The following is an 18243-nucleotide window of genomic DNA, read 5'->3' as shown; positions in this document are numbered from 1 at the left end:
CGAAATCCCGGATGTTGACGGAGATTGCCAAGGACTTTTGATATTTTTGCCTGCAGCATCAGATCTCTCTCATAGCGGAATATCTGCCAAGATCGAAAAATTCGGTGGTGGATTGGCACTCTCGCCACCTTTGGAATTTCAGTGATTGGAGGTTACACCTGAGGGTTTTCTTCCATCTCATTCGCAGAAGGGCCCCCTGCTTGGTGGACCTCTTTGCCTCTCTGCTAAATCGCCAGCTTCCACTTTTTTTCAGTTGGGATCCCGATCTAAAGGCTTTGATGACAGATGTGTTTCTGCAGGGTTGGTCGCCTCACCTGGGTTATGCTTTTCCCCGTTCAGCATGATACCCAGAGTACTAGTTCAAATGCGGCGTCATGGCTTTGGACATGAAATGCGATGTCCCTCTTCTGATCCAATTGAAGCACAATCTCCCTTGGACCCAGCGAACCTTCCTCATCCATTGATCATGTCAGACCAGTTGAGGTTAGTAGCTTGGAGGGTTTCCAGAAAAGATAGAAATTGCCAGGCATTTCGGCACAGGCTTTGGCCTATATCCTCCAGGCCTTGGCACCTAGTACCCACAAACGGTATGCATCCGCTTGGCAAAGATGGGTTTCTTGGCGTAACAAAAGGAATGCAGATCCCTCGCGAGCAGATGTCTGTCTTATAATAAATTTTCTATCCTCATTGGCAGAATCCGGTTTAGCTTACAGGTCGGTAAACAACTACAGATCAGCTATTTCAGCAGGCCATATCCAGGTTAATGGAAAACCTGTTGGTGAGAATCCCTTAGTGTGTAAGTTGCTGAGGAGTTTTGTAAACCTCCCCAAGCCAGATATTCAACCCTGTGGGATGTGAACATTGTGCTTCGGTTCCTGATATCATGGCCTGACAATAAGTACCTATCGCGTAAGCAGTTATCAACTAAATTAACCATGATGTTGTGCCTGATTTCTTGCAAAAGGATCTCAGATGTCCGAGCTCTAGATATCAGAGGTAGGAACTTTTCTCCAGAGGGGGTCAGTTTTTCCATATCCCACAGAACTAAGACTAACATCAAGTAAGTTTCTTATCCAGTTTTTCCTGCTAACAAAAAGCTTTGTGTGGTGGAATGTATCAAAGCCTATGAGGCGACTACCAGTGAGTTTCGGGTAGAGCCCAAGGGCCAATCACTCATCGCTCCCCCGAAACCTTTTGGACTGGTGTCATCAGCCACTCTGTCTAGATGGATGCGATGGTTGCTCTCTGAAGCAGGAATTGACATCTTGATTTTTGGTGCTCATTCATTGAGAGGTGCTATACCGTAAAAATCCTTTGTGTTGGGATCTCGTCTGGAAGATACAATGGAAACAGCGGGCTGGTCTCAGAATCCACTTTCAAATCATTCTATTACAAGCTGATTGTGGATGTGGCGTCTGTGGTGGTGCACAGCTTTAAACAAGCATAATCGGAGCCTCCGGTCCTGACACAGAATAAAAAAAATTCTAGCTGACGTGATAAGAATTTTCAATTCTATTAAGGACACAGAGGCAAGGATTATCCCAGCCTGAGTGATGGCATTACGATGTTAGGTATAAGTACATGGTTTTCAATACTTCCAATGTATGAAATATTCATTCCCACCCGTTGTTATTAATGCTTATGCATGATATAAATACAGATTTTATGGCTCTGTTTCTTTTCCTAGGTAACAAATGGGACTCCCTCGCCACCTTCTTTCACCGCAAGATCACAGACATCCACGACAGCTTCAAGAACAAGACCCCACGAGCAGCCACCATCACCTCCAACTCTTCTCCCCCCAAACACACCAACCTCCTGCTCTCCAGGACTCACGTCAACAACGATGACACCGCCAAAGTAATGAACACCATTCATTCCGGCTCTCCATCTGACCCCTGCCAGCACTACATCTACAACAGAGCGAGCTCCATCATCGACCCCCAACTCCGTATGATCATAAACAGCTCCTTCGAGACCGCCACCTTCCCAGAAAGCCGGAAGCACGCCTTACTCAAAAAAACCATGGCGGACCCTAAGGACCTAAAAGAATACCGGCCCATCTCCCTGCTTCCGTTCCCGGCAAAGGTTCTCGAGAAGATCGTCAACAGGCAACTGACCCACTACCTGGAGGAAAACAACACTCTGGACCCATCCCAATCTGGCTTTCGCAGCAATCACAGGACCAAGACCACCCTCATCGCCTCCACCGACGACATTCGGACCCTCCTGGACAAAGGAGAAACCGCAGCCCTCATTCTCCTTGACCTCTCAGCAGCCTTTGACACCTTCTGCCACCACACCCTGCGCACATGCTCCACAATGCAGGGATCTGCGAAAAGGCCCTGGACTGGATCACCTCCTTCCTCTCCGACAGAACACGGAGAGTCCGCCTCCCTCCATTCCTATCTGAAGCCACCAAGACCATCTGCGGCATACCACAGGGCTCCTCCCTCAGCCCGACACTCTTCAACGTCTACATGGCACCGCTCACCAAAACCGTCCGATCTCACAACCTCAACATCATCTTTTACGCTGACAACACCCAGCTGATCCTCTCCCTCACCAAGGACCCCGCCACCGCCAAAACCAACCTCCACGAGGGTATGAAGGCCGTCCCCAACTGGATGAAGTGCAGTCGACTAAAGCTTAACTCAGATAAGACAGAGGTCATCATCATCGGCCCCACCCCCTCCGCTTGGGATGCCTCCTGGTGGCCGCCCATGCTGGGAGCCGCATCAGCGCCCACCAACCACACCCGCAACCTGGGTTTCATCCTTGACCCATCGCTCTCTGTGACCCATCAAGTCAACGCCGTCTCATCCTCCTGCTTCAACACCCTCCGCATGCTCCGTAAAATCTACAGATGGATCCCTACCAAAACCAGAAGGATGGTTACCCAGGCCCTCGTCAGCAGCAGACTGTACTATGGCAATGCTCTCTAAGCAGGAGCCACGTCAGCTCTCCAGAAAAGACTGCAACGGATACAGAACGCCTCCGCACGCCTCATCCTCAACATCCCCCGCTACAGCCACATCACAGCCCACTGGAGAGAACTACACTGGCTTCCCGTCAACAAAAGGATCACATTCAAACTCCTGACCCACACCCACAAAGCACTTCACAACGCCGGACCAGCATACCTCCTACACCCCGAACCGCCAGCTCCACTCTTCCGACCTCACCCTCGCCACCGCCCCACGCATCCACAGGACAACAACCGGCGGCAGATCTTTCTTCTATCTCGCTGCCAAGACCTGGAACCCCCTCCCCATCCACCTACGGCAGACCAAGGACCTACTGACCTTCAGGAGACTCATCAAGACCTGGCTGTTCGAGCAGTAGCAGCTCCCCACCCCCAAGCGCCTTGAGACCCTCACGGGTGAGTAGCGTGCTCTACAAATGCAATGATTGATTGATTGATTGATTGAAGCAAGCTTGAATTGGTGTTTTGGTTCCAAATGGTTTGGCAGTTTTGCAAAGTCTTCTTCTGAATAAATTCCGTGTCCTGTTCCGTGACAATTCAGACTCTGTTCGATCCTGTTATTTTATGGAGTTTGACTTTTCACTTCAGGTTGCAAAGAAAGAGGAGGTTAAGATGGTGGAAGTGCCTCTTGAGGGGCTGAGTCGTTGGGGATTGGTCCATGTGATACACAAACTGGGGTTCATGGGATTTGTAGTTTTTCATTGCAGTTTTATTGTTCTTGTATTTGATTGGCTGCTGTAAAATATATAGTAAAGAAAGAGAAGCATAATCCTCACTTCCGAGTCCTTAAAAGAATTGAAAATTCTTAGTCCGTCAGCTAGAAAACAAATTATTGTCCTCTTGGTGTGCACGCCTTGGCCTGCACTGTGCTCCTCCGGCCTGGTGGTGCCGCTGTAGACCGAGGCATTAGTATCCGCCGCCTGGACCGCACTCCATGGCCCTTTTGCTCTTCCATGACTCTTTAGACCCAGGCCTGCGCCGCACGGAAATATTTTCAAGCATACATGACAAGGATTTTCACTCTTTTAAGGTCACGGAGGCGAGGATTATGCTTCTCCTTCGTTGCTGTTTATTAATCACAAAACACAGCAGCCAATAAAATAAGAGTTGTACAAAACTACAAATCCCATAAACATGACGTCACGCCTCACTACCAATGGACGTCCATACTGTCACATATTTACGCTAACCGCCATACTCATTCCTCTTTCTTTGCAGTGCGGAATAAAGTCTCAAATGTAATAATCAAACAGTCTTAACGAGAAACTGAGAACTGGATTCAAGGTCGAATCGGCAGGTTCCTCAAAACAGCAGGTCAACATAGCGGAAGGAAGATGTATTCTCCGTTAGATGCATCACAAAGTCTTCTGATTGGATTCTGGAATAAAAGAAAAAATGTCTACATAATATTCGGTTGGATATTGTGTGAATACATGCATTATACCATGCAATCCTAGAGAAATATACATTGCAGTATATATTGCGATAATTAAAAGACAACAAGATCAAAATGGCATTGAATTAGGTGAACAATTGAATGAACACACTAAGCTGATACAACATTTCTGGGTGGGCAAAACCTAGATCCATTGGGCAGGATAATCCTAGCCTCCGTGTCCTTAATAGAATTGAAAATTCTTGTTGCGTATGCTCGAAAAATTTTCATTCTATAGCAGGACCGGGGGCTCGGATTATGCTTGCTGAAAGCTGTTGTAAGACAACCGAGGCTACTTCCAAAACTGGTTTATAAAAAAACGTCTTGAATGTAGAGTCGGATGACTAGTCTACTGCCCTCATTATTTCTTGTAGCTGAGAGGAAAAGACTTTGATGCCATGGCACCTCTCACAAAGTGGGCTCCAAATACAGAAGATACTGGATAAAAAGGTTTCTGAAGCGCAATTAAAAATTGGCCCCTAGGATATTGATGAAATTCTCTGGTACGGTCCTCATACTCCTTTAAACAATGTACCACACATAGGCCCTCATTATGAAATTGGCGGTAAGTACCACTTACCGCCATGCTGACTGCCGCCAACATACCGCCACCGCAGCGGATCACCGCCACCCATATAATGACCCACACATAGCAATCCGTCACTATACAGCCACACACACAAGTCCGCCAGCCCAAAGGTCAGTGATAAACTGGCGGTAGCAAAACCCACACCGTTACGCCAACATAACTACGCCCAGAGCATTATGACCACGAATCACTGCGGCGGACATTCAATGGCACTAAACCATTGGCAGTACATACCTCTGCGCTCAAAATACACACAACCTAACAAAACAACACCACATTGGACTATTTGAATAACACAAACCTGGTACACATACACACACCACACACACACCACTATAAAACACACACCCATGTTACCCACAACCGTTTATGAATACAAACAATTGCCACACGAGAGATAGCAAGACCACAGACAAGACCACAGCCACACACCACCATCACCTATACACCATCCACGCACCGCACATCAAACACCCCAACACATCACCCCACAAACCCTCACCCACACCACTCGCACCACAATGACACCCCAGGTTCTCAGAGGAGGAGCTAAGGGGCATGGTGGAGGAAATCATCCGGGTAGAGCCACAGCTATTCGGATCACAGGTGCAGCAGACATCCATTTCTAGGAAGATGGAGCTATGGCGGAGAATCGTGGACAGGGTCAACGCCGTGGGACAGCACCTCAGAACAAGGGATGACATCAGGAAGAGGTGGAACGACCTATGGGGGAAGGTACGTTCCACAGCAGCAAGACAACAAACAGCTGTACAGAGGGCTGGTGATGGACCCCCACCTCCTCCCTTACAACTAGCAACATGGGAGTAGCAAGTCTTGGCAATACTGCATCCTGAGGGCCTGGCGGAGGACTGGACTCTGGTAAGTCAAATCTCTATTACTATCACCCCCCAATACCTGCCTGCCATCACAAACCCCCACCCTTACTCTCACTCCCATCACTTCACCACCTCACACACACCCCACCATCACAACCCACCCCTCTCAATACCAAGCCCTGCATGTAACACCAATGCATGGACCCCCATCACAGACCTGCATGGACACCCATCACTAATGCATGCACACTAGAGAGAATCACCTAGGCCACAAAATAACTACTCACACAAGGCAAAGCTGACAGGGCAATAACAACCATACAGGGCAACACACCCATGAACAAGATGACACACGCAGAAACAATAACACTGCATTTACATCCCCACAGGTCCCCCACCCAGCGTCACCGGAGAGGAGGTGCCAGCAACATCCAGTTCCCCCCCAGAAGAGGCCCACAGTGATGACAGCAGCTCTGGACGCCTGGATCTGGATGACCAACCTGGCCCATCAGGGATCTCAGGACAGCCGGTAACCCAGGCACAGTCCCATACCACCACAGAGCCTCCCCCCTCAGGAAACACCAGCACAGTACCCACCCAGTGGGCCCATACCTCTGTCTCCAGGTCCAGGACACGTCAATCAGCAGTGTGTCCACCACTACAGGGACCCAGACCACCCCACAAACACAGCACGATCAGTGACCTAGGATCAGTGGCAGTTGGCACACGGTTCAAGGGACAGAGGCACAGGACAACAGGGAAGGTGGGAGGACTGCTGTGCGACGGGGGAGGACAGGCCCAGGGAACCGACCCTCCAGGAGGCACTCACCAACATCCTGGGAGCATACCACCATTCCCAGGAGATGATGGGCCAGATAGTGGACAAGTTGCAGGAGACCCAGCGGCTGCAGAAGGGACAGTATCTGGGGATCAGGGAGGACTTGAAGGACAACAACACCACCCTGGTCACCATTGCAGGTGTGCTGGCAGACATGGCCAACACCATGAGGGAGGCAGTGGCACACCGGCGGGCCTCTGACACTAGCCAAACTGATGAACAGCCTTCCACCTCCGCTGCCGCTACTGGACAGGAGGCCCCGCCACAGGAACAACAGGCCACTAGCACCCCACCCCCTGCAGAAGGAGAACCACCCCGTAAATGGTCCCTGTGATCCAGGCAGAAGCCAGAGACTATTGCCAAGACCCCCATCAGGAAATAAGACTCTCCTGATTGTCACCCTTGTGTCCCACTCTGTCACCCTGTCCACCTAGAACTGCCATTGCTCCACTTCCTATGCCCCCTTGGACAATGCACCTGTGACACAAATAGACTGGAATCTGACCTGGACATTACTCCGCCATCATCCCAGCCCATTGCACATCCCCCTCTACTTATTAGCACTTAAATATACACAATTTGAATAAATACAAGTATGGAGTCTGTCAAGTGATTGAACTATGTATTTGTTTAACAAGCTTTAAAGACTGCAATACAACTGTACTGTAATGTATACATAGGAATGACCTGTAGTTGGCTGCAGTCAACGCACTCGGAGCGATAGAGGGGCACAATTATCTGAAAATAGAGATGCCAAAGGGTAAGTGGCCAAAGAAGTGGGAAAATCAGCCTGCCAGTGACAATGTCAAACACAAAACTGTCAATGTAAAGTGAAATTACAGTGTCTTGCCTGTATGTCATTGGAAGTATTGTCGTATTATAGCACTTCTGTTGTCCTCATCCTCATCCTCTGCCTCCTCATCTTCACTGTCCACAGGGTCCGCTGCTGCCACACGCCCATCTCCAGCCTCATCCTTTTGCAGAAAAGGCACCTGGCGACGTAAGGCAAGGTTGTGCAACATACAGCATGCCATGATGATCTGGCACACCTTCTTGGGTGAGTAGTACAGGGATCCACCTGTTAGATGGAGGCAACGAAACCTGGCCTTCAGGAGGCCGAATGTCCTTTCTATTATTATTCTTGTTCGCCCATGTGCTTTATTGTAACGTTCCTCTGCCCTTGTCCTGGGATTCCTCACAGGGGTGAGTAGCCATGAGAGGTTGGGGTAACCACAGTCACCTGCAAATATCGAGGGACAACTGTTAGACACACACTAACCCTTAGGGCCCAAACCATACCCATACACCAACACCTACTGGGTGAGAGCCAGGGCTCACCTATTAGCCACACCCGGTGCCTCTGGAGTTGAGCCATCACATATGGGATGCTGCTATTCCTCAGGATGAAGGCATCATGCACAGACCCAGGATACTTTGCATTGACTTGGGAGATGTACTGGTCTGCCAGGCACACTATCTGCAAATTCATGGAGTGAAAGCTCTTTCGATTTCTGAATACCTGTTCATTTCTACGGGGGGGACAAATGCAATATGTGTACCATCTATTGCCCCAATAATGTTGGGGATATGTCCCATTGCATAGAAATCTGCTTTCACTGTGGCCAAATCCTCCACCTGGGGGAAAACGATGTAGCTGCGCATGTGTTTCATCAGGGCAGATAAGACTCTGGTCAGCACTATTGAGAACATTGACTGAGACATTCCTGCTGCCAAGCCCACTGTCACTTGGAAGGAGCCAGTTGCCAGTAAATGAAGCACTGATAGGACTTGCACAAGAGGGGGGATCCCGGTGGGCTGACGGATGGCAAATATCAGGTCAGGTTCCAATTGGGCACACAACTCTGTGATTGTGGCCCTGTCCAGTCAATAGGTGATGATAATGTGCCTGTCCTCCATTGTTGCCAAGTCCACCAGGGGTCTGTACACGGGGGATGTCTCCATCTCCTATTCATCCGCAGCCATTGGAATCTAGGGGGCAAATGGTGAGCAGCTGGTCAGTATTCCATATTTCCAAACACTACACTGCACTGCATGTTGTGACTCTAACAGTATATTGTTGGATAGGCCCAAATGGTGCCTATGTGTACTGTGACGCAGTTAGGTGCCCTGGCCTGCCCCCTCCCTGAAATGGCGTCCGCCTGTCCTGTATGGAGGGACAGGTGGAAATGAGGTAATTCCGCTGATGTTGTGGGCCGTTGTGGGAGGCGGTCGATAACCGCCGTGCAACTCCTCATTGTGTACCATTGGGCCCTATGGGATACAGTGGCCAATGGTGATGTACGCCAGCGGTGACGGTATGCACCGCCGCGGACGTAACCACTGTTTTCTATCCGTTCCCTCACTTGCTACCTGACCTTCAACAGGAGAGGACCTACACTGCAAGCGCTGCTGTGACCTGTGTCTGGAACCGACCATGGCTCGTGTGACTGGGGAATGGGTATCTGCTTTTACCGCTGCGGAGTTGGAGTGACTGGTGGATGGGGTCCTACCCCAGTACGGACTGCTGTATGGGCCTCCAGACCAACAGATGAGTACACTGTGAGCACGATGCATGGGGCATGAATGCAAGGCGTGCTCTTTGTGAGGGCCTTGTGTGGGGGGGGTTGGTGGAAGGGCCCTTGGCATAGCGCTGCATGTATGGTGGGCAATGTCTGTGCGTAAGGGGATGTGATGGCTATGATGGGCCATGAGTGTAACAGGCAGGACGGTCTGGCTGATACCTTTTCCTATGTGTATTTCTCTGTAGGTCAGCGCCCATCAAAAAAGGGCATATGGCGTGCCATCGCCAAAGACGTTTGGACCCTGCGGGTCTACGGCAGGCAGAGCACCCACTGTCGGAAACGGTGGGAGGACCTGAGACGCTGGGCACGGAAGATGGTGGAGGCCCAGCTGGGGATGGCCTCCGAACAAGGAAGGGGTGCACGTCGAACCCTGACACCTCTGATGGCCCGCATACTGGCGATGGCCTATCCGGAGCTGGATGGGTGCTTGGGGGCATCACAGCAGCCACAAGGACGTGAGTACAGTGCCCCAATATACTACTTGCGCGTGGTGGTGTGGCATCCGGGTAGGGGATGTGGGCCTGTGGGTGCCCCTAGGCCAGGCTGGATATTGCAGGGTAGGGCCATGTTGGGCAGGGTCTAATGTACACCTCCTCCAACCAAGCTAGTAGGCATCCACTACTGGGCAGGTGTCTGTGGGTCTCAGGTATGCTGCAATTGGTGTTAGGTATCCCTGTCCATGGGCTGGTGACTAGCATTGTGACTGTTAGTGCAGTGCCTAGTGCGTAGGGCTGTTCCCTGTGTGTGTGTGCGTGTGTGTGTCTTGTACGCCAACGGTGGTGTTGTTGCCGCCATTGGCCAAGGGTATCCTTTGTCTCTCCCCCCCTTTTTGTTTTGTCACCCTGTCCTTATGTGCATTAGCATCATCTGGTAGGGGAGCAGAGGTACAGGTGACGGGGAGAGCTGCATCCCATAAGGCCCAGGAGGCCGAATCCACTGATGGTGAGGGCACCAGTGGGATGGAGGGCAAGGGGAGCACCACGGCGGAGACTGGAGGGGACAGTTCTGACAGTGTTACCTCCCCCAATGGAAGCTCCCTGGTGGTGGCGGACACTTCTGTGCCCACCCCAACTACAGATACAACCACCACCCCGTACCAGCACCACCCTCTCAGCAGCCCCTCACCATGTTTCCCGTGCCCACTCACCGAGGAGAGTGGGCATCTCCTTCGCCCCAGGCACCTCAGGCCCTGCCCCAGTTAGCCCTGCTGCCCTGAGTGGGGAGGCTATTGACCTCCTGCGATACATCTCTGTTGGGCAGTCAACCATTGTGAATACCATCCAGGGGCTGGCAGCCCATTTGCAACAAATAAATGCATTCCTAAAGGGCATTCACTCTGGCATGGCAGCCCAACAAAGATCAATCCAGGCTCAGGCCTCCTCCCTGATGGCAGCCATTGTCCCTGTTTCTAGCCTCCCCCGTCCAACTTCCTCTGCCCAATCCCATTCCCCTCAACCCCAACCTATCCCAAGCACACGGGCAGACCAGAATGCACCCAGGACAACACACAGGAGTGGTTCAGGCAAGCAGAAGCACCACAAATCATCACACAGGCACTCATACAAACACCATCCAGATGCAGACATACCAACATCCGCTGCCTCCACTGTGTCCCCTCCTCCTCCTTGTCCACCTCCCTCCCAGTTGCATCTACACTCACACCTGCATGCACTACATACTTATCCACTACCACCATCACGCCCATCACTACACGCCCCTCACTGGCAGTCCCCACATCCATGCACACGTCCTCTGTGTCCTCTCCCACTGTGTCTGTGCCCACTCCTCCCAGAGTACACAAATGCAAGCACTCAGACTCCCAACAGCCATCCACCTCACAACAGCATCCAGCCCATGCACCTGCACCCAAACACAGCAGACACCTCCTACAACCACTTTCTCTTCCTCCACTCCCAAACATTCACCCTCTTCCTGCCCCAAAGTCCCTAAGAAGCTTTTCCCCTCCACCATTGACCTCTTCCCTACCACTCCCCCACCCCCGTCCTTCTCGTCGGGCCAGGGTGGTCATAACCCAGGCCAGCACCTCAGCCACCGAGTCCACGGCCACAGTAGTGTCGACAACTACTCCAGGTGGGAGAGGATACTAGGCAGCAACACTGACAGGGTGCCTGCACCAGGTGCATCAAGGAAGGGCAAGGAGACACCACCAGCTGAGACAGGGAAGGGCAAGGAGGCACCACCAGCAGCGTCTAGGAAGGGAAAGGAGGCACCACCAGCTGCAGGAGGGAAGGTCAAGAAGCAATCCCCGGCTGCTGACAGGAAGGGCAAGGGGCATGCACCAGCAGGCAGGAAGGATAGGACCCTGGTGCTGAGACTCATTTGGAGCCCCCACCACCAACTATGGTGGTTCAGCCATCCGAGGCTGCAGGGGAAGGGCTGGAGCCTTCCCCCACCACTGCCAGCACCGCCACCAGCACCACTACCAGCAGCAGCAGCCCCAGTGGGCAGCCATCCGAGGCTGCAGGGGATGGGCTGGAGCCTCCCCCCGCCACTGCGTTACGCGAACATGACTATTGCTCTGTTTCAGGACCTGGGTTTTGTGATCAATGCGGAGAAATCCTCTCTTCTCCCGTCGCAGTCCACGACCTTCCTGGGGTTTGTAGTGGACACTACATTGGTGACTCTGAAGTTCCCAGAGCACAAAATCTCCAAGATCAAGAAGGAGATTTCCAAGGTGCTCTGCAGAGACAGGACCTCCCTCCGCCAGATTGCCGGGATTGTGGGTATTCTGTCGTCCTCTATCCAGGCGATCTTTCCGGGCCCCTTGCATTACAGGGCCCTGCAACGTTTGAAGGCGTTGCATCTCAGGAAGGGACATTCGTATTCGGCACTGGTGGAGCTTTCTTCGGAGGCTCGATCGGAGATGCAGAGGTGGTTGTACCATATGGACGCATGGATTGGAAAAGCCATCTTTGGCTCACTTCCCGAACTATTGATAGAGTCGGATGCCAGCCGACTGAGTTGGGGAGCCAGGTCTGGTCAGAATTCCATGGGGTTTGAAGTTATATTTGATTCTCGATCATGTTTGAACTTTGAAGTTGCTGTAGTTAATAAAGTGGAGAAAGGACTGCATAATCCTCGCCTCTGGTCCTGATGTAGAATTTTTCATTTATGACCCTTTCGCTCTTTCATGGGTCTTTGGACCCAAGCCTGCACTGCTCTCCTCCAGCGTGACGGAGGCGCTGCAGTGGGAGGCGCTCCTATCCTCCTAGACAGCACTCTATGGCCCTTTCGCTCTTCCGTGGCAACTACGTCCAGGCCTGCACTGTCCTCCGGCCAGATGATGGCGCTGCAGATCAAGGCGCTCCTATCCGCCTGGACCGCACTCTATGGCCCAGCGCTTCTCTTCTCTATGGCCGGACGTCACGGCGGCGCTTGCGCTCTCCAGGCCCAAGCCTGCAGTTCCGCCCCCCGCCTGGCGGTGCCGCTCTCCCCCGGCTCTCCAGGCCCAGGCCCGCTCCGCCCTCCGCTCCTCAGCCCGCACCGCCCTCCTCCGCCCAGGCGGCGGCGCTGCAGCCCAGACCCTGCCCGGGAGGAGGCGGGGGCCGGGCCGTCGGCAGACAGCAGCTCCGGGGAGGCGGCGGACGGGCAGCTGCACAGGCCGGCCAGGGGCGCAGCACGGGTCGGCCACAGCCCCGGAGGGGAGCCGGGCCCTGGGGGGAGCGCAGCCCGGGCCTCGGGGGCGCCTGCGAGGAGGGGGCGCCCGCAGACATGTCCGGGAAGATCGAGAAAGCAGGTAGGGGCGGCCGGGGGGAGGGCCGGGGGCCTGGGGGTGCCGGGGTCCCTCCCCGCGGCGCAGGCCGGGCCCGGGCAGAAGGGGGAGCCGGGGCAGCAGCGCCTAGGCCGGGCGGGGGGTGCTGGAGGGTGGGGAGCGCTGCCCGGGCCGCACCTTTATTTCCATTCTTAAATGAGAGCACCGGTGTCTGTTACCCAGACGGGGCCCAGCCTCCGTGGGGGGCCAGGGAGCTGCAGCTCAGCCGTGGCAGGCCAGGGGGTGGGGTGTCCGGGGGCACCACCCCAAGACTGGGCTCCCAGAAACACATAGGGTACAGTGATGAACCCCTGGGACTAGGGGACGGTGCACATCTAGAGGGGGGGCAGGACAAGCCCCCCGCCCTCCCCCCAAGGTGGCGGTGGGATTGGGAGCACCCCCAAGGAGGTGGTGGGGATAAGAGCAGGGCTCCTGGGGTGGTATCTACAGGAGATTGCTCCTGCTGAAGTTGGTGGTGGTGGAAATAAGAGCAGGCCTTCTTGGGGTGATGGTATCTTTAGCTCCTCCTGAAGGTGGTGGGAACAAAAGTACCCCTCCTCTCGGAGGTGGTGGGGTAGTAAGAGCAGCCACTTGAGCTGTTGGAGATGTCATCAGAATATTGCCCCACCCCCGGAATGTAGTAGGGGGCAGGAGTACGCCCTCTTGAAGGTGGAGGTGGGACTAAGAGGGAGGCTGTTGGGGTGGTGGTATCAATAGCAGCTTGTCTCCTCCCCCCCCCCCCCCCCCCCAGGTGGTGGTAAGAATAAGAGCAGGGATCCTTGAGGTGTTGGTATCAACAGGAGCCTACTTCCCCTGGAGGTGGTGGTGGGGGGAACAGGAGCAGGCCTCCCTGAAAGAGATGGTAGTGGGGAAAAGAGCAGGGCTCCTGAGGGTAATAGGAACATGAGCAGGTCCCCTGGGGAGGGTGAAAACAGGAGCAGCTCCCCTGGAGGTGGTGGGATCAACAGGACCAGCTCCCCTGGAGGTGGTGGTGGTGGTGGTATCAAAAGGCTGTTGCTCCCCGTAGAGGTTTAACTGGATCTTTTAGAATTCTTTTGATAGTTAGTTGTTACCACTTTATGTAGCCGAACTTGTTGCAGTTTCCCTATTTGCTGTTTCCATGTTAATTTGTACCCAAGCACATTTTTTCAAATGTTTGACTAGATATTGAATATTTTACTCATCCAATTTGTGGCCAATTGGAAACTGACCAGCCTTTGTTATTATAACTAAATGTTTCGTTCATGATGGATGGAGGCATTTAAGGCTGACAGTACTTTTATTTCCACATCTGATACTTTCTCGTAATCGTGTTCATCAGATTCTTTGTAAGTCCGACATCAGAAGGAAGAAATACGTGGTCAACAATCTGTGGTTTGGTTTCTATTTGTGCAAATGCGTATTTCATATAATACGCTATACTGCTTTTTAAATGTCGCAAGTTCACCCCACCACCTATCTAAATATTGGCCTGAGTGAGGCGTGAATACTCTGTCCCCCAATATTGTTCTGATCTTGCGCAGAACGCCCAAGAGTGGTCTCCATGGCGCACATCTGGACTGAGTGTTGCTCCACATCAGGATTAGTGGTGGGCGGAAGGCTGCGTGTGTGTTCGTAATATAGACACGCCTAGTCTCAAGATGAGAACGTAAAAGCCGCTTGTAGTCTCGACTGTCATCACAGCACACCATCATTGTTTCCACACAGCTGAGGGTGCTGTTTGGACCGTCTCACATCTGGAGTGCGCATTTCTCTACATCGCAAGTGGATGTGAGAGAAACAAACTGCACGGTGTTCACAGGGCAGCATGTAACCCCCAGGTTTCCACACATGGGAGCGTGCTGTTTGGACCGTCTCACATCTGGAGTGCGTGTTACTACACATCTGAAGTGTGTATATGAGAGCGAGACTGCGTGGACTTTCTGGGGCAGTGTATAACGCCTAGTTTGTCTCCACATGCTTTGTATGAGTGTTTCCGCACAGGACAGGGTGCTCATTGTACGATCTCACACTTACAGTGCGCGTTACTCTACATCTGAAGTGTGACTGAGAGAATTACTGCTTGGTCTTCATGGGCCAGCGTAAACCCCCCTGTTGTCTCAGCTGCCTGCCCTTCCACGCTATACATAGGAATCACTGTCTCTACCCCCGAGAGGTTGCTCTGTGTACGTTCACATCTGTAGAATGCATTACGGTATTCACGGGGCAGTGTAAATCCTTGTGCTGTCTCAGCTGTCTGCCCTTGAGCGCTGCCATCGTTGTTTACACACTGCCTTTCTCGCCCGCCTTTGGGCAGTGCTGGGTTGTTTCCCACCCCTGTCATTTAATGCATTGTGTATTTTTAAGTGTGTTCTGAGTTTGGGTTGTGACACGCCTTGCATGTTTTTACATAAATACATAACATGCACCTTTTATCTCAGCGGCTGCTTACCATTGGCGGTAACCAACTACATTGTTTGTAACCGGCTTCTGTTCACAGCTCTTGTATGACTGCATAGATTTCAGTTGTTTGGAAGCAGATTGTCCTTTTGCAGCTGAAGTCTTCAGTTCCCAGCGTCGTCTATAAAGTGTCATATGTTTCTGCCATGCAGGACTAACTATGTATCCCCAGGGGAGTACACATCCTGCTATAGTAGTGTATTGCTGTCATTTGGATATTATTTTGGAGTTTGTTTTTTGTCTGTGCACAGCGTCATGTTAAAAGCCATGCCCTGGAGATCAAGGCTTGCAGGCTGGTGACTTATTTCAGACGCCTGTGCAGCTGTGCATTCACATGTGCTGCCTGGAATAATTACTGGCTGCTTCCTTGGTTCAGGGGAGAAAAGAGGTATTGGCTTTAATTTGAATAAAGCAGAGGTTCAATTACAGGTAGGCTTTCCTGTTTTCAGTTTCTCTGTTGTAAATTCTTTTTTTTTTTTTTTTTAAATCTGTTTTCCAATGCTTTCAATTTTATTTTATTTTTTACGCTATACGTAATCATGGAATGGTGTTTTTTCCAGTGCTTTTAAAGAAAGTTGCTTTCATTTGCTACCTTTCCTTATGCCTTTCACATTATCAATTATTCCCACTTGCCTTACGTCTCCTAACTCCCTTCTTTGTGCCCTTTAATTGAATTTGCTCTTTCCAAGTACCTTTTCATTTTTTCTCTCACTGCTTATCTAATTTCCGAGTACCAAAATTCTTCTTTCCAGCAGTCCAAGCCCACCTCATGTCAACAAAGTCAATGAATCAAATATATGTTTGCACCCTGTTAAGATTTCATGGTAGCAGATGAAAGATCAGCCGTGGGTGCTGAACACGTCCTCCTTCTGCTCTGTTCTTTAGACAAATGGCAAAGATTTGCTGAATGAAGATTTTCTACTAAGGACATGATATAGACAGTGTACAGCCCTTGAAAAATCTATTCCCCCACACTCTGTGGTGAGCCTGATTGTATCCAAGCAATGTACTATCTAGAGAGCTTGTGCTGGCAAAGAACAGGTGTTTTGCTCATTCAGAAAGTGAATAGGCAATAAAGTTGCCTTTTTAAATCTTGTTTTTATCATGTCACATTTGCTGGAAATTCAAAAACAGAGGCCAAATGTTACCTTATGTCTTCTTACAAATTATTGCTCATTTTATCCTGGAGATTGGTGATTACGTTTCTTTCTTTGACTGCAACATTAGAGGATTTTGGAAAGTGAGTTGTCTGGCAATTGTTCTCAAGTGCAGAGCATGTGATTTTTATTTTTTTTAACACGCATTTCCAATAGCTTGTAAGTCAACTGTACGATATCTACAAAATATTCCTGCAGTTAAGAAAGCATTTTTTTTGTTATTCTAAAGTGTGATTGAAACAAAGATTTTAGTAGGATCAAGACAAATCAGAATACTTTATTTGGTGATGTGTAAATGGTAAATATTTGCTGCAACCTGACGTCCACACATTCTTGCTTTTGTACACCATATAGTTTTGTCATTAAAACTTAGTGTCTGTGGGAAGGTTGCGGTCATTTCAATAAAAAATGTGCGGTCTGTAAATGACAGTGCTCTGCCACGTCAAGATTTAGTACTGTTTATTAAAAGTGAGAAATTTTAAACATGAACTGAGAAACCGCCCTACCTCCATCTGGATGATGCGATCAATGACCTCGGAGGTTCGGTTAGGGGTCATGTGTACCCTCTATCCTGGCTAGATTCTTATTGTATGCATAGAAAATATATAGTCTATTGCTGAACTTGCATATTTGAAGGTGCCCTCCTGTGATAATGAAGAATAAGGCAACTCAGTGAAATATTAGCCTAAGATCACACAATTTGAGACGAGTTCATGGGTCAAGAGCATTACAGGTGGGCCGAGTAAACTATTACATTCACTAGACCTGCAAGTCTGGTAACTTTTTTTTTTCAAGGCCTTGTGGGGTGCTCTGTGCTTATTAATTGCAAGTTGTCACTCTGTTTTTTCCTTTGCCTTGAGATACCAAAAAATAACTTGGCTAATGTGTTGTTACTGTTTGATCTGGGCCCGTCCCTGCTCTACCTGGTCATGGGGGAGAGGCTTGTCTAGAAATCACCAGGCTTTTAGCCATTGGGTCACTGGTTAGAGCGGAGTGTGTTGCTGCATGCAGAAGTAGCTAAGGAATAATGAGTGCAGCTCAATATGTTTTCATTAAATGTGGTCTCTGTGTTTTGTACAGGTGATGTTGCTAAGTCTACGGGCTTGTTTCAGCACCATAAGTTCCAATTTTGAACTGTGAAACAGCCCTGATGATGATGCTTTTAGTGACCTAATAGTCTGGTTAAGGGGTCATGTCTACCCTTTATGTGGGCTAGATTCTTATTTTACACAGAAAAAAATGAATATAAATTGTATGGACCAGGTGATCCTGGGGATGTATGTCAATGCACAGGTTCGTAATGGATCCTAACTGTATGAAGATATTCAACTCCCACAAGTATGCTTTTTACACATTACTATGTAAAACTCGGGAGTGGTCGGTGCAGGGTTCTATACAAGGCCATCTGGAGCAATCTATTCGCACAATGATAGTTGTTCCACACTGGTGATAACTGTGCTTTTAGAAAGTAACGTTCAGTGCAGCTCTGAATGAAGGAAGGGGGAATATTGGAGATTCTGCTTGCCCTCACTGAGATACTTTTGAGAGTTGAGCTGTGAACCTGCTGGCCACTACACAGCAAAAGGCGTTGAACACTGAACTGAAGCCA

The 18243-nt window shown here is 50.6% G+C and overlaps 1 protein-coding gene across 1 annotated transcript in view; it reads left to right on the top strand.

The window, feature by feature from the left end:
• Positions 1 to 12676: 12676 nt before the first annotated feature.
• Positions 12677 to 18243, top strand: part of RAPGEF1 (Rap guanine nucleotide exchange factor 1) — a 432768-nt gene continuing 427201 nt past the window's right edge. The window contains exon 1 of the mRNA XM_069237096.1: positions 12677 to 13023. Coding sequence (XP_069093197.1) covers positions 12999 to 13023 — 25 coding nt within the window. The 5' untranslated portion in view covers positions 12677 to 12998. The remainder of the gene's footprint in view (positions 13024 to 18243) is intronic.

Source organism: Pleurodeles waltl, chromosome 6 (genome assembly GCF_031143425.1).
Source record: "Pleurodeles waltl isolate 20211129_DDA chromosome 6, aPleWal1.hap1.20221129, whole genome shotgun sequence".
In the NCBI taxonomy this organism is placed as follows: Eukaryota; Metazoa; Chordata; class Amphibia; order Caudata; family Salamandridae; genus Pleurodeles; species Pleurodeles waltl.
This window is presented reverse-complemented; position numbering and strand designations above follow the sequence as displayed.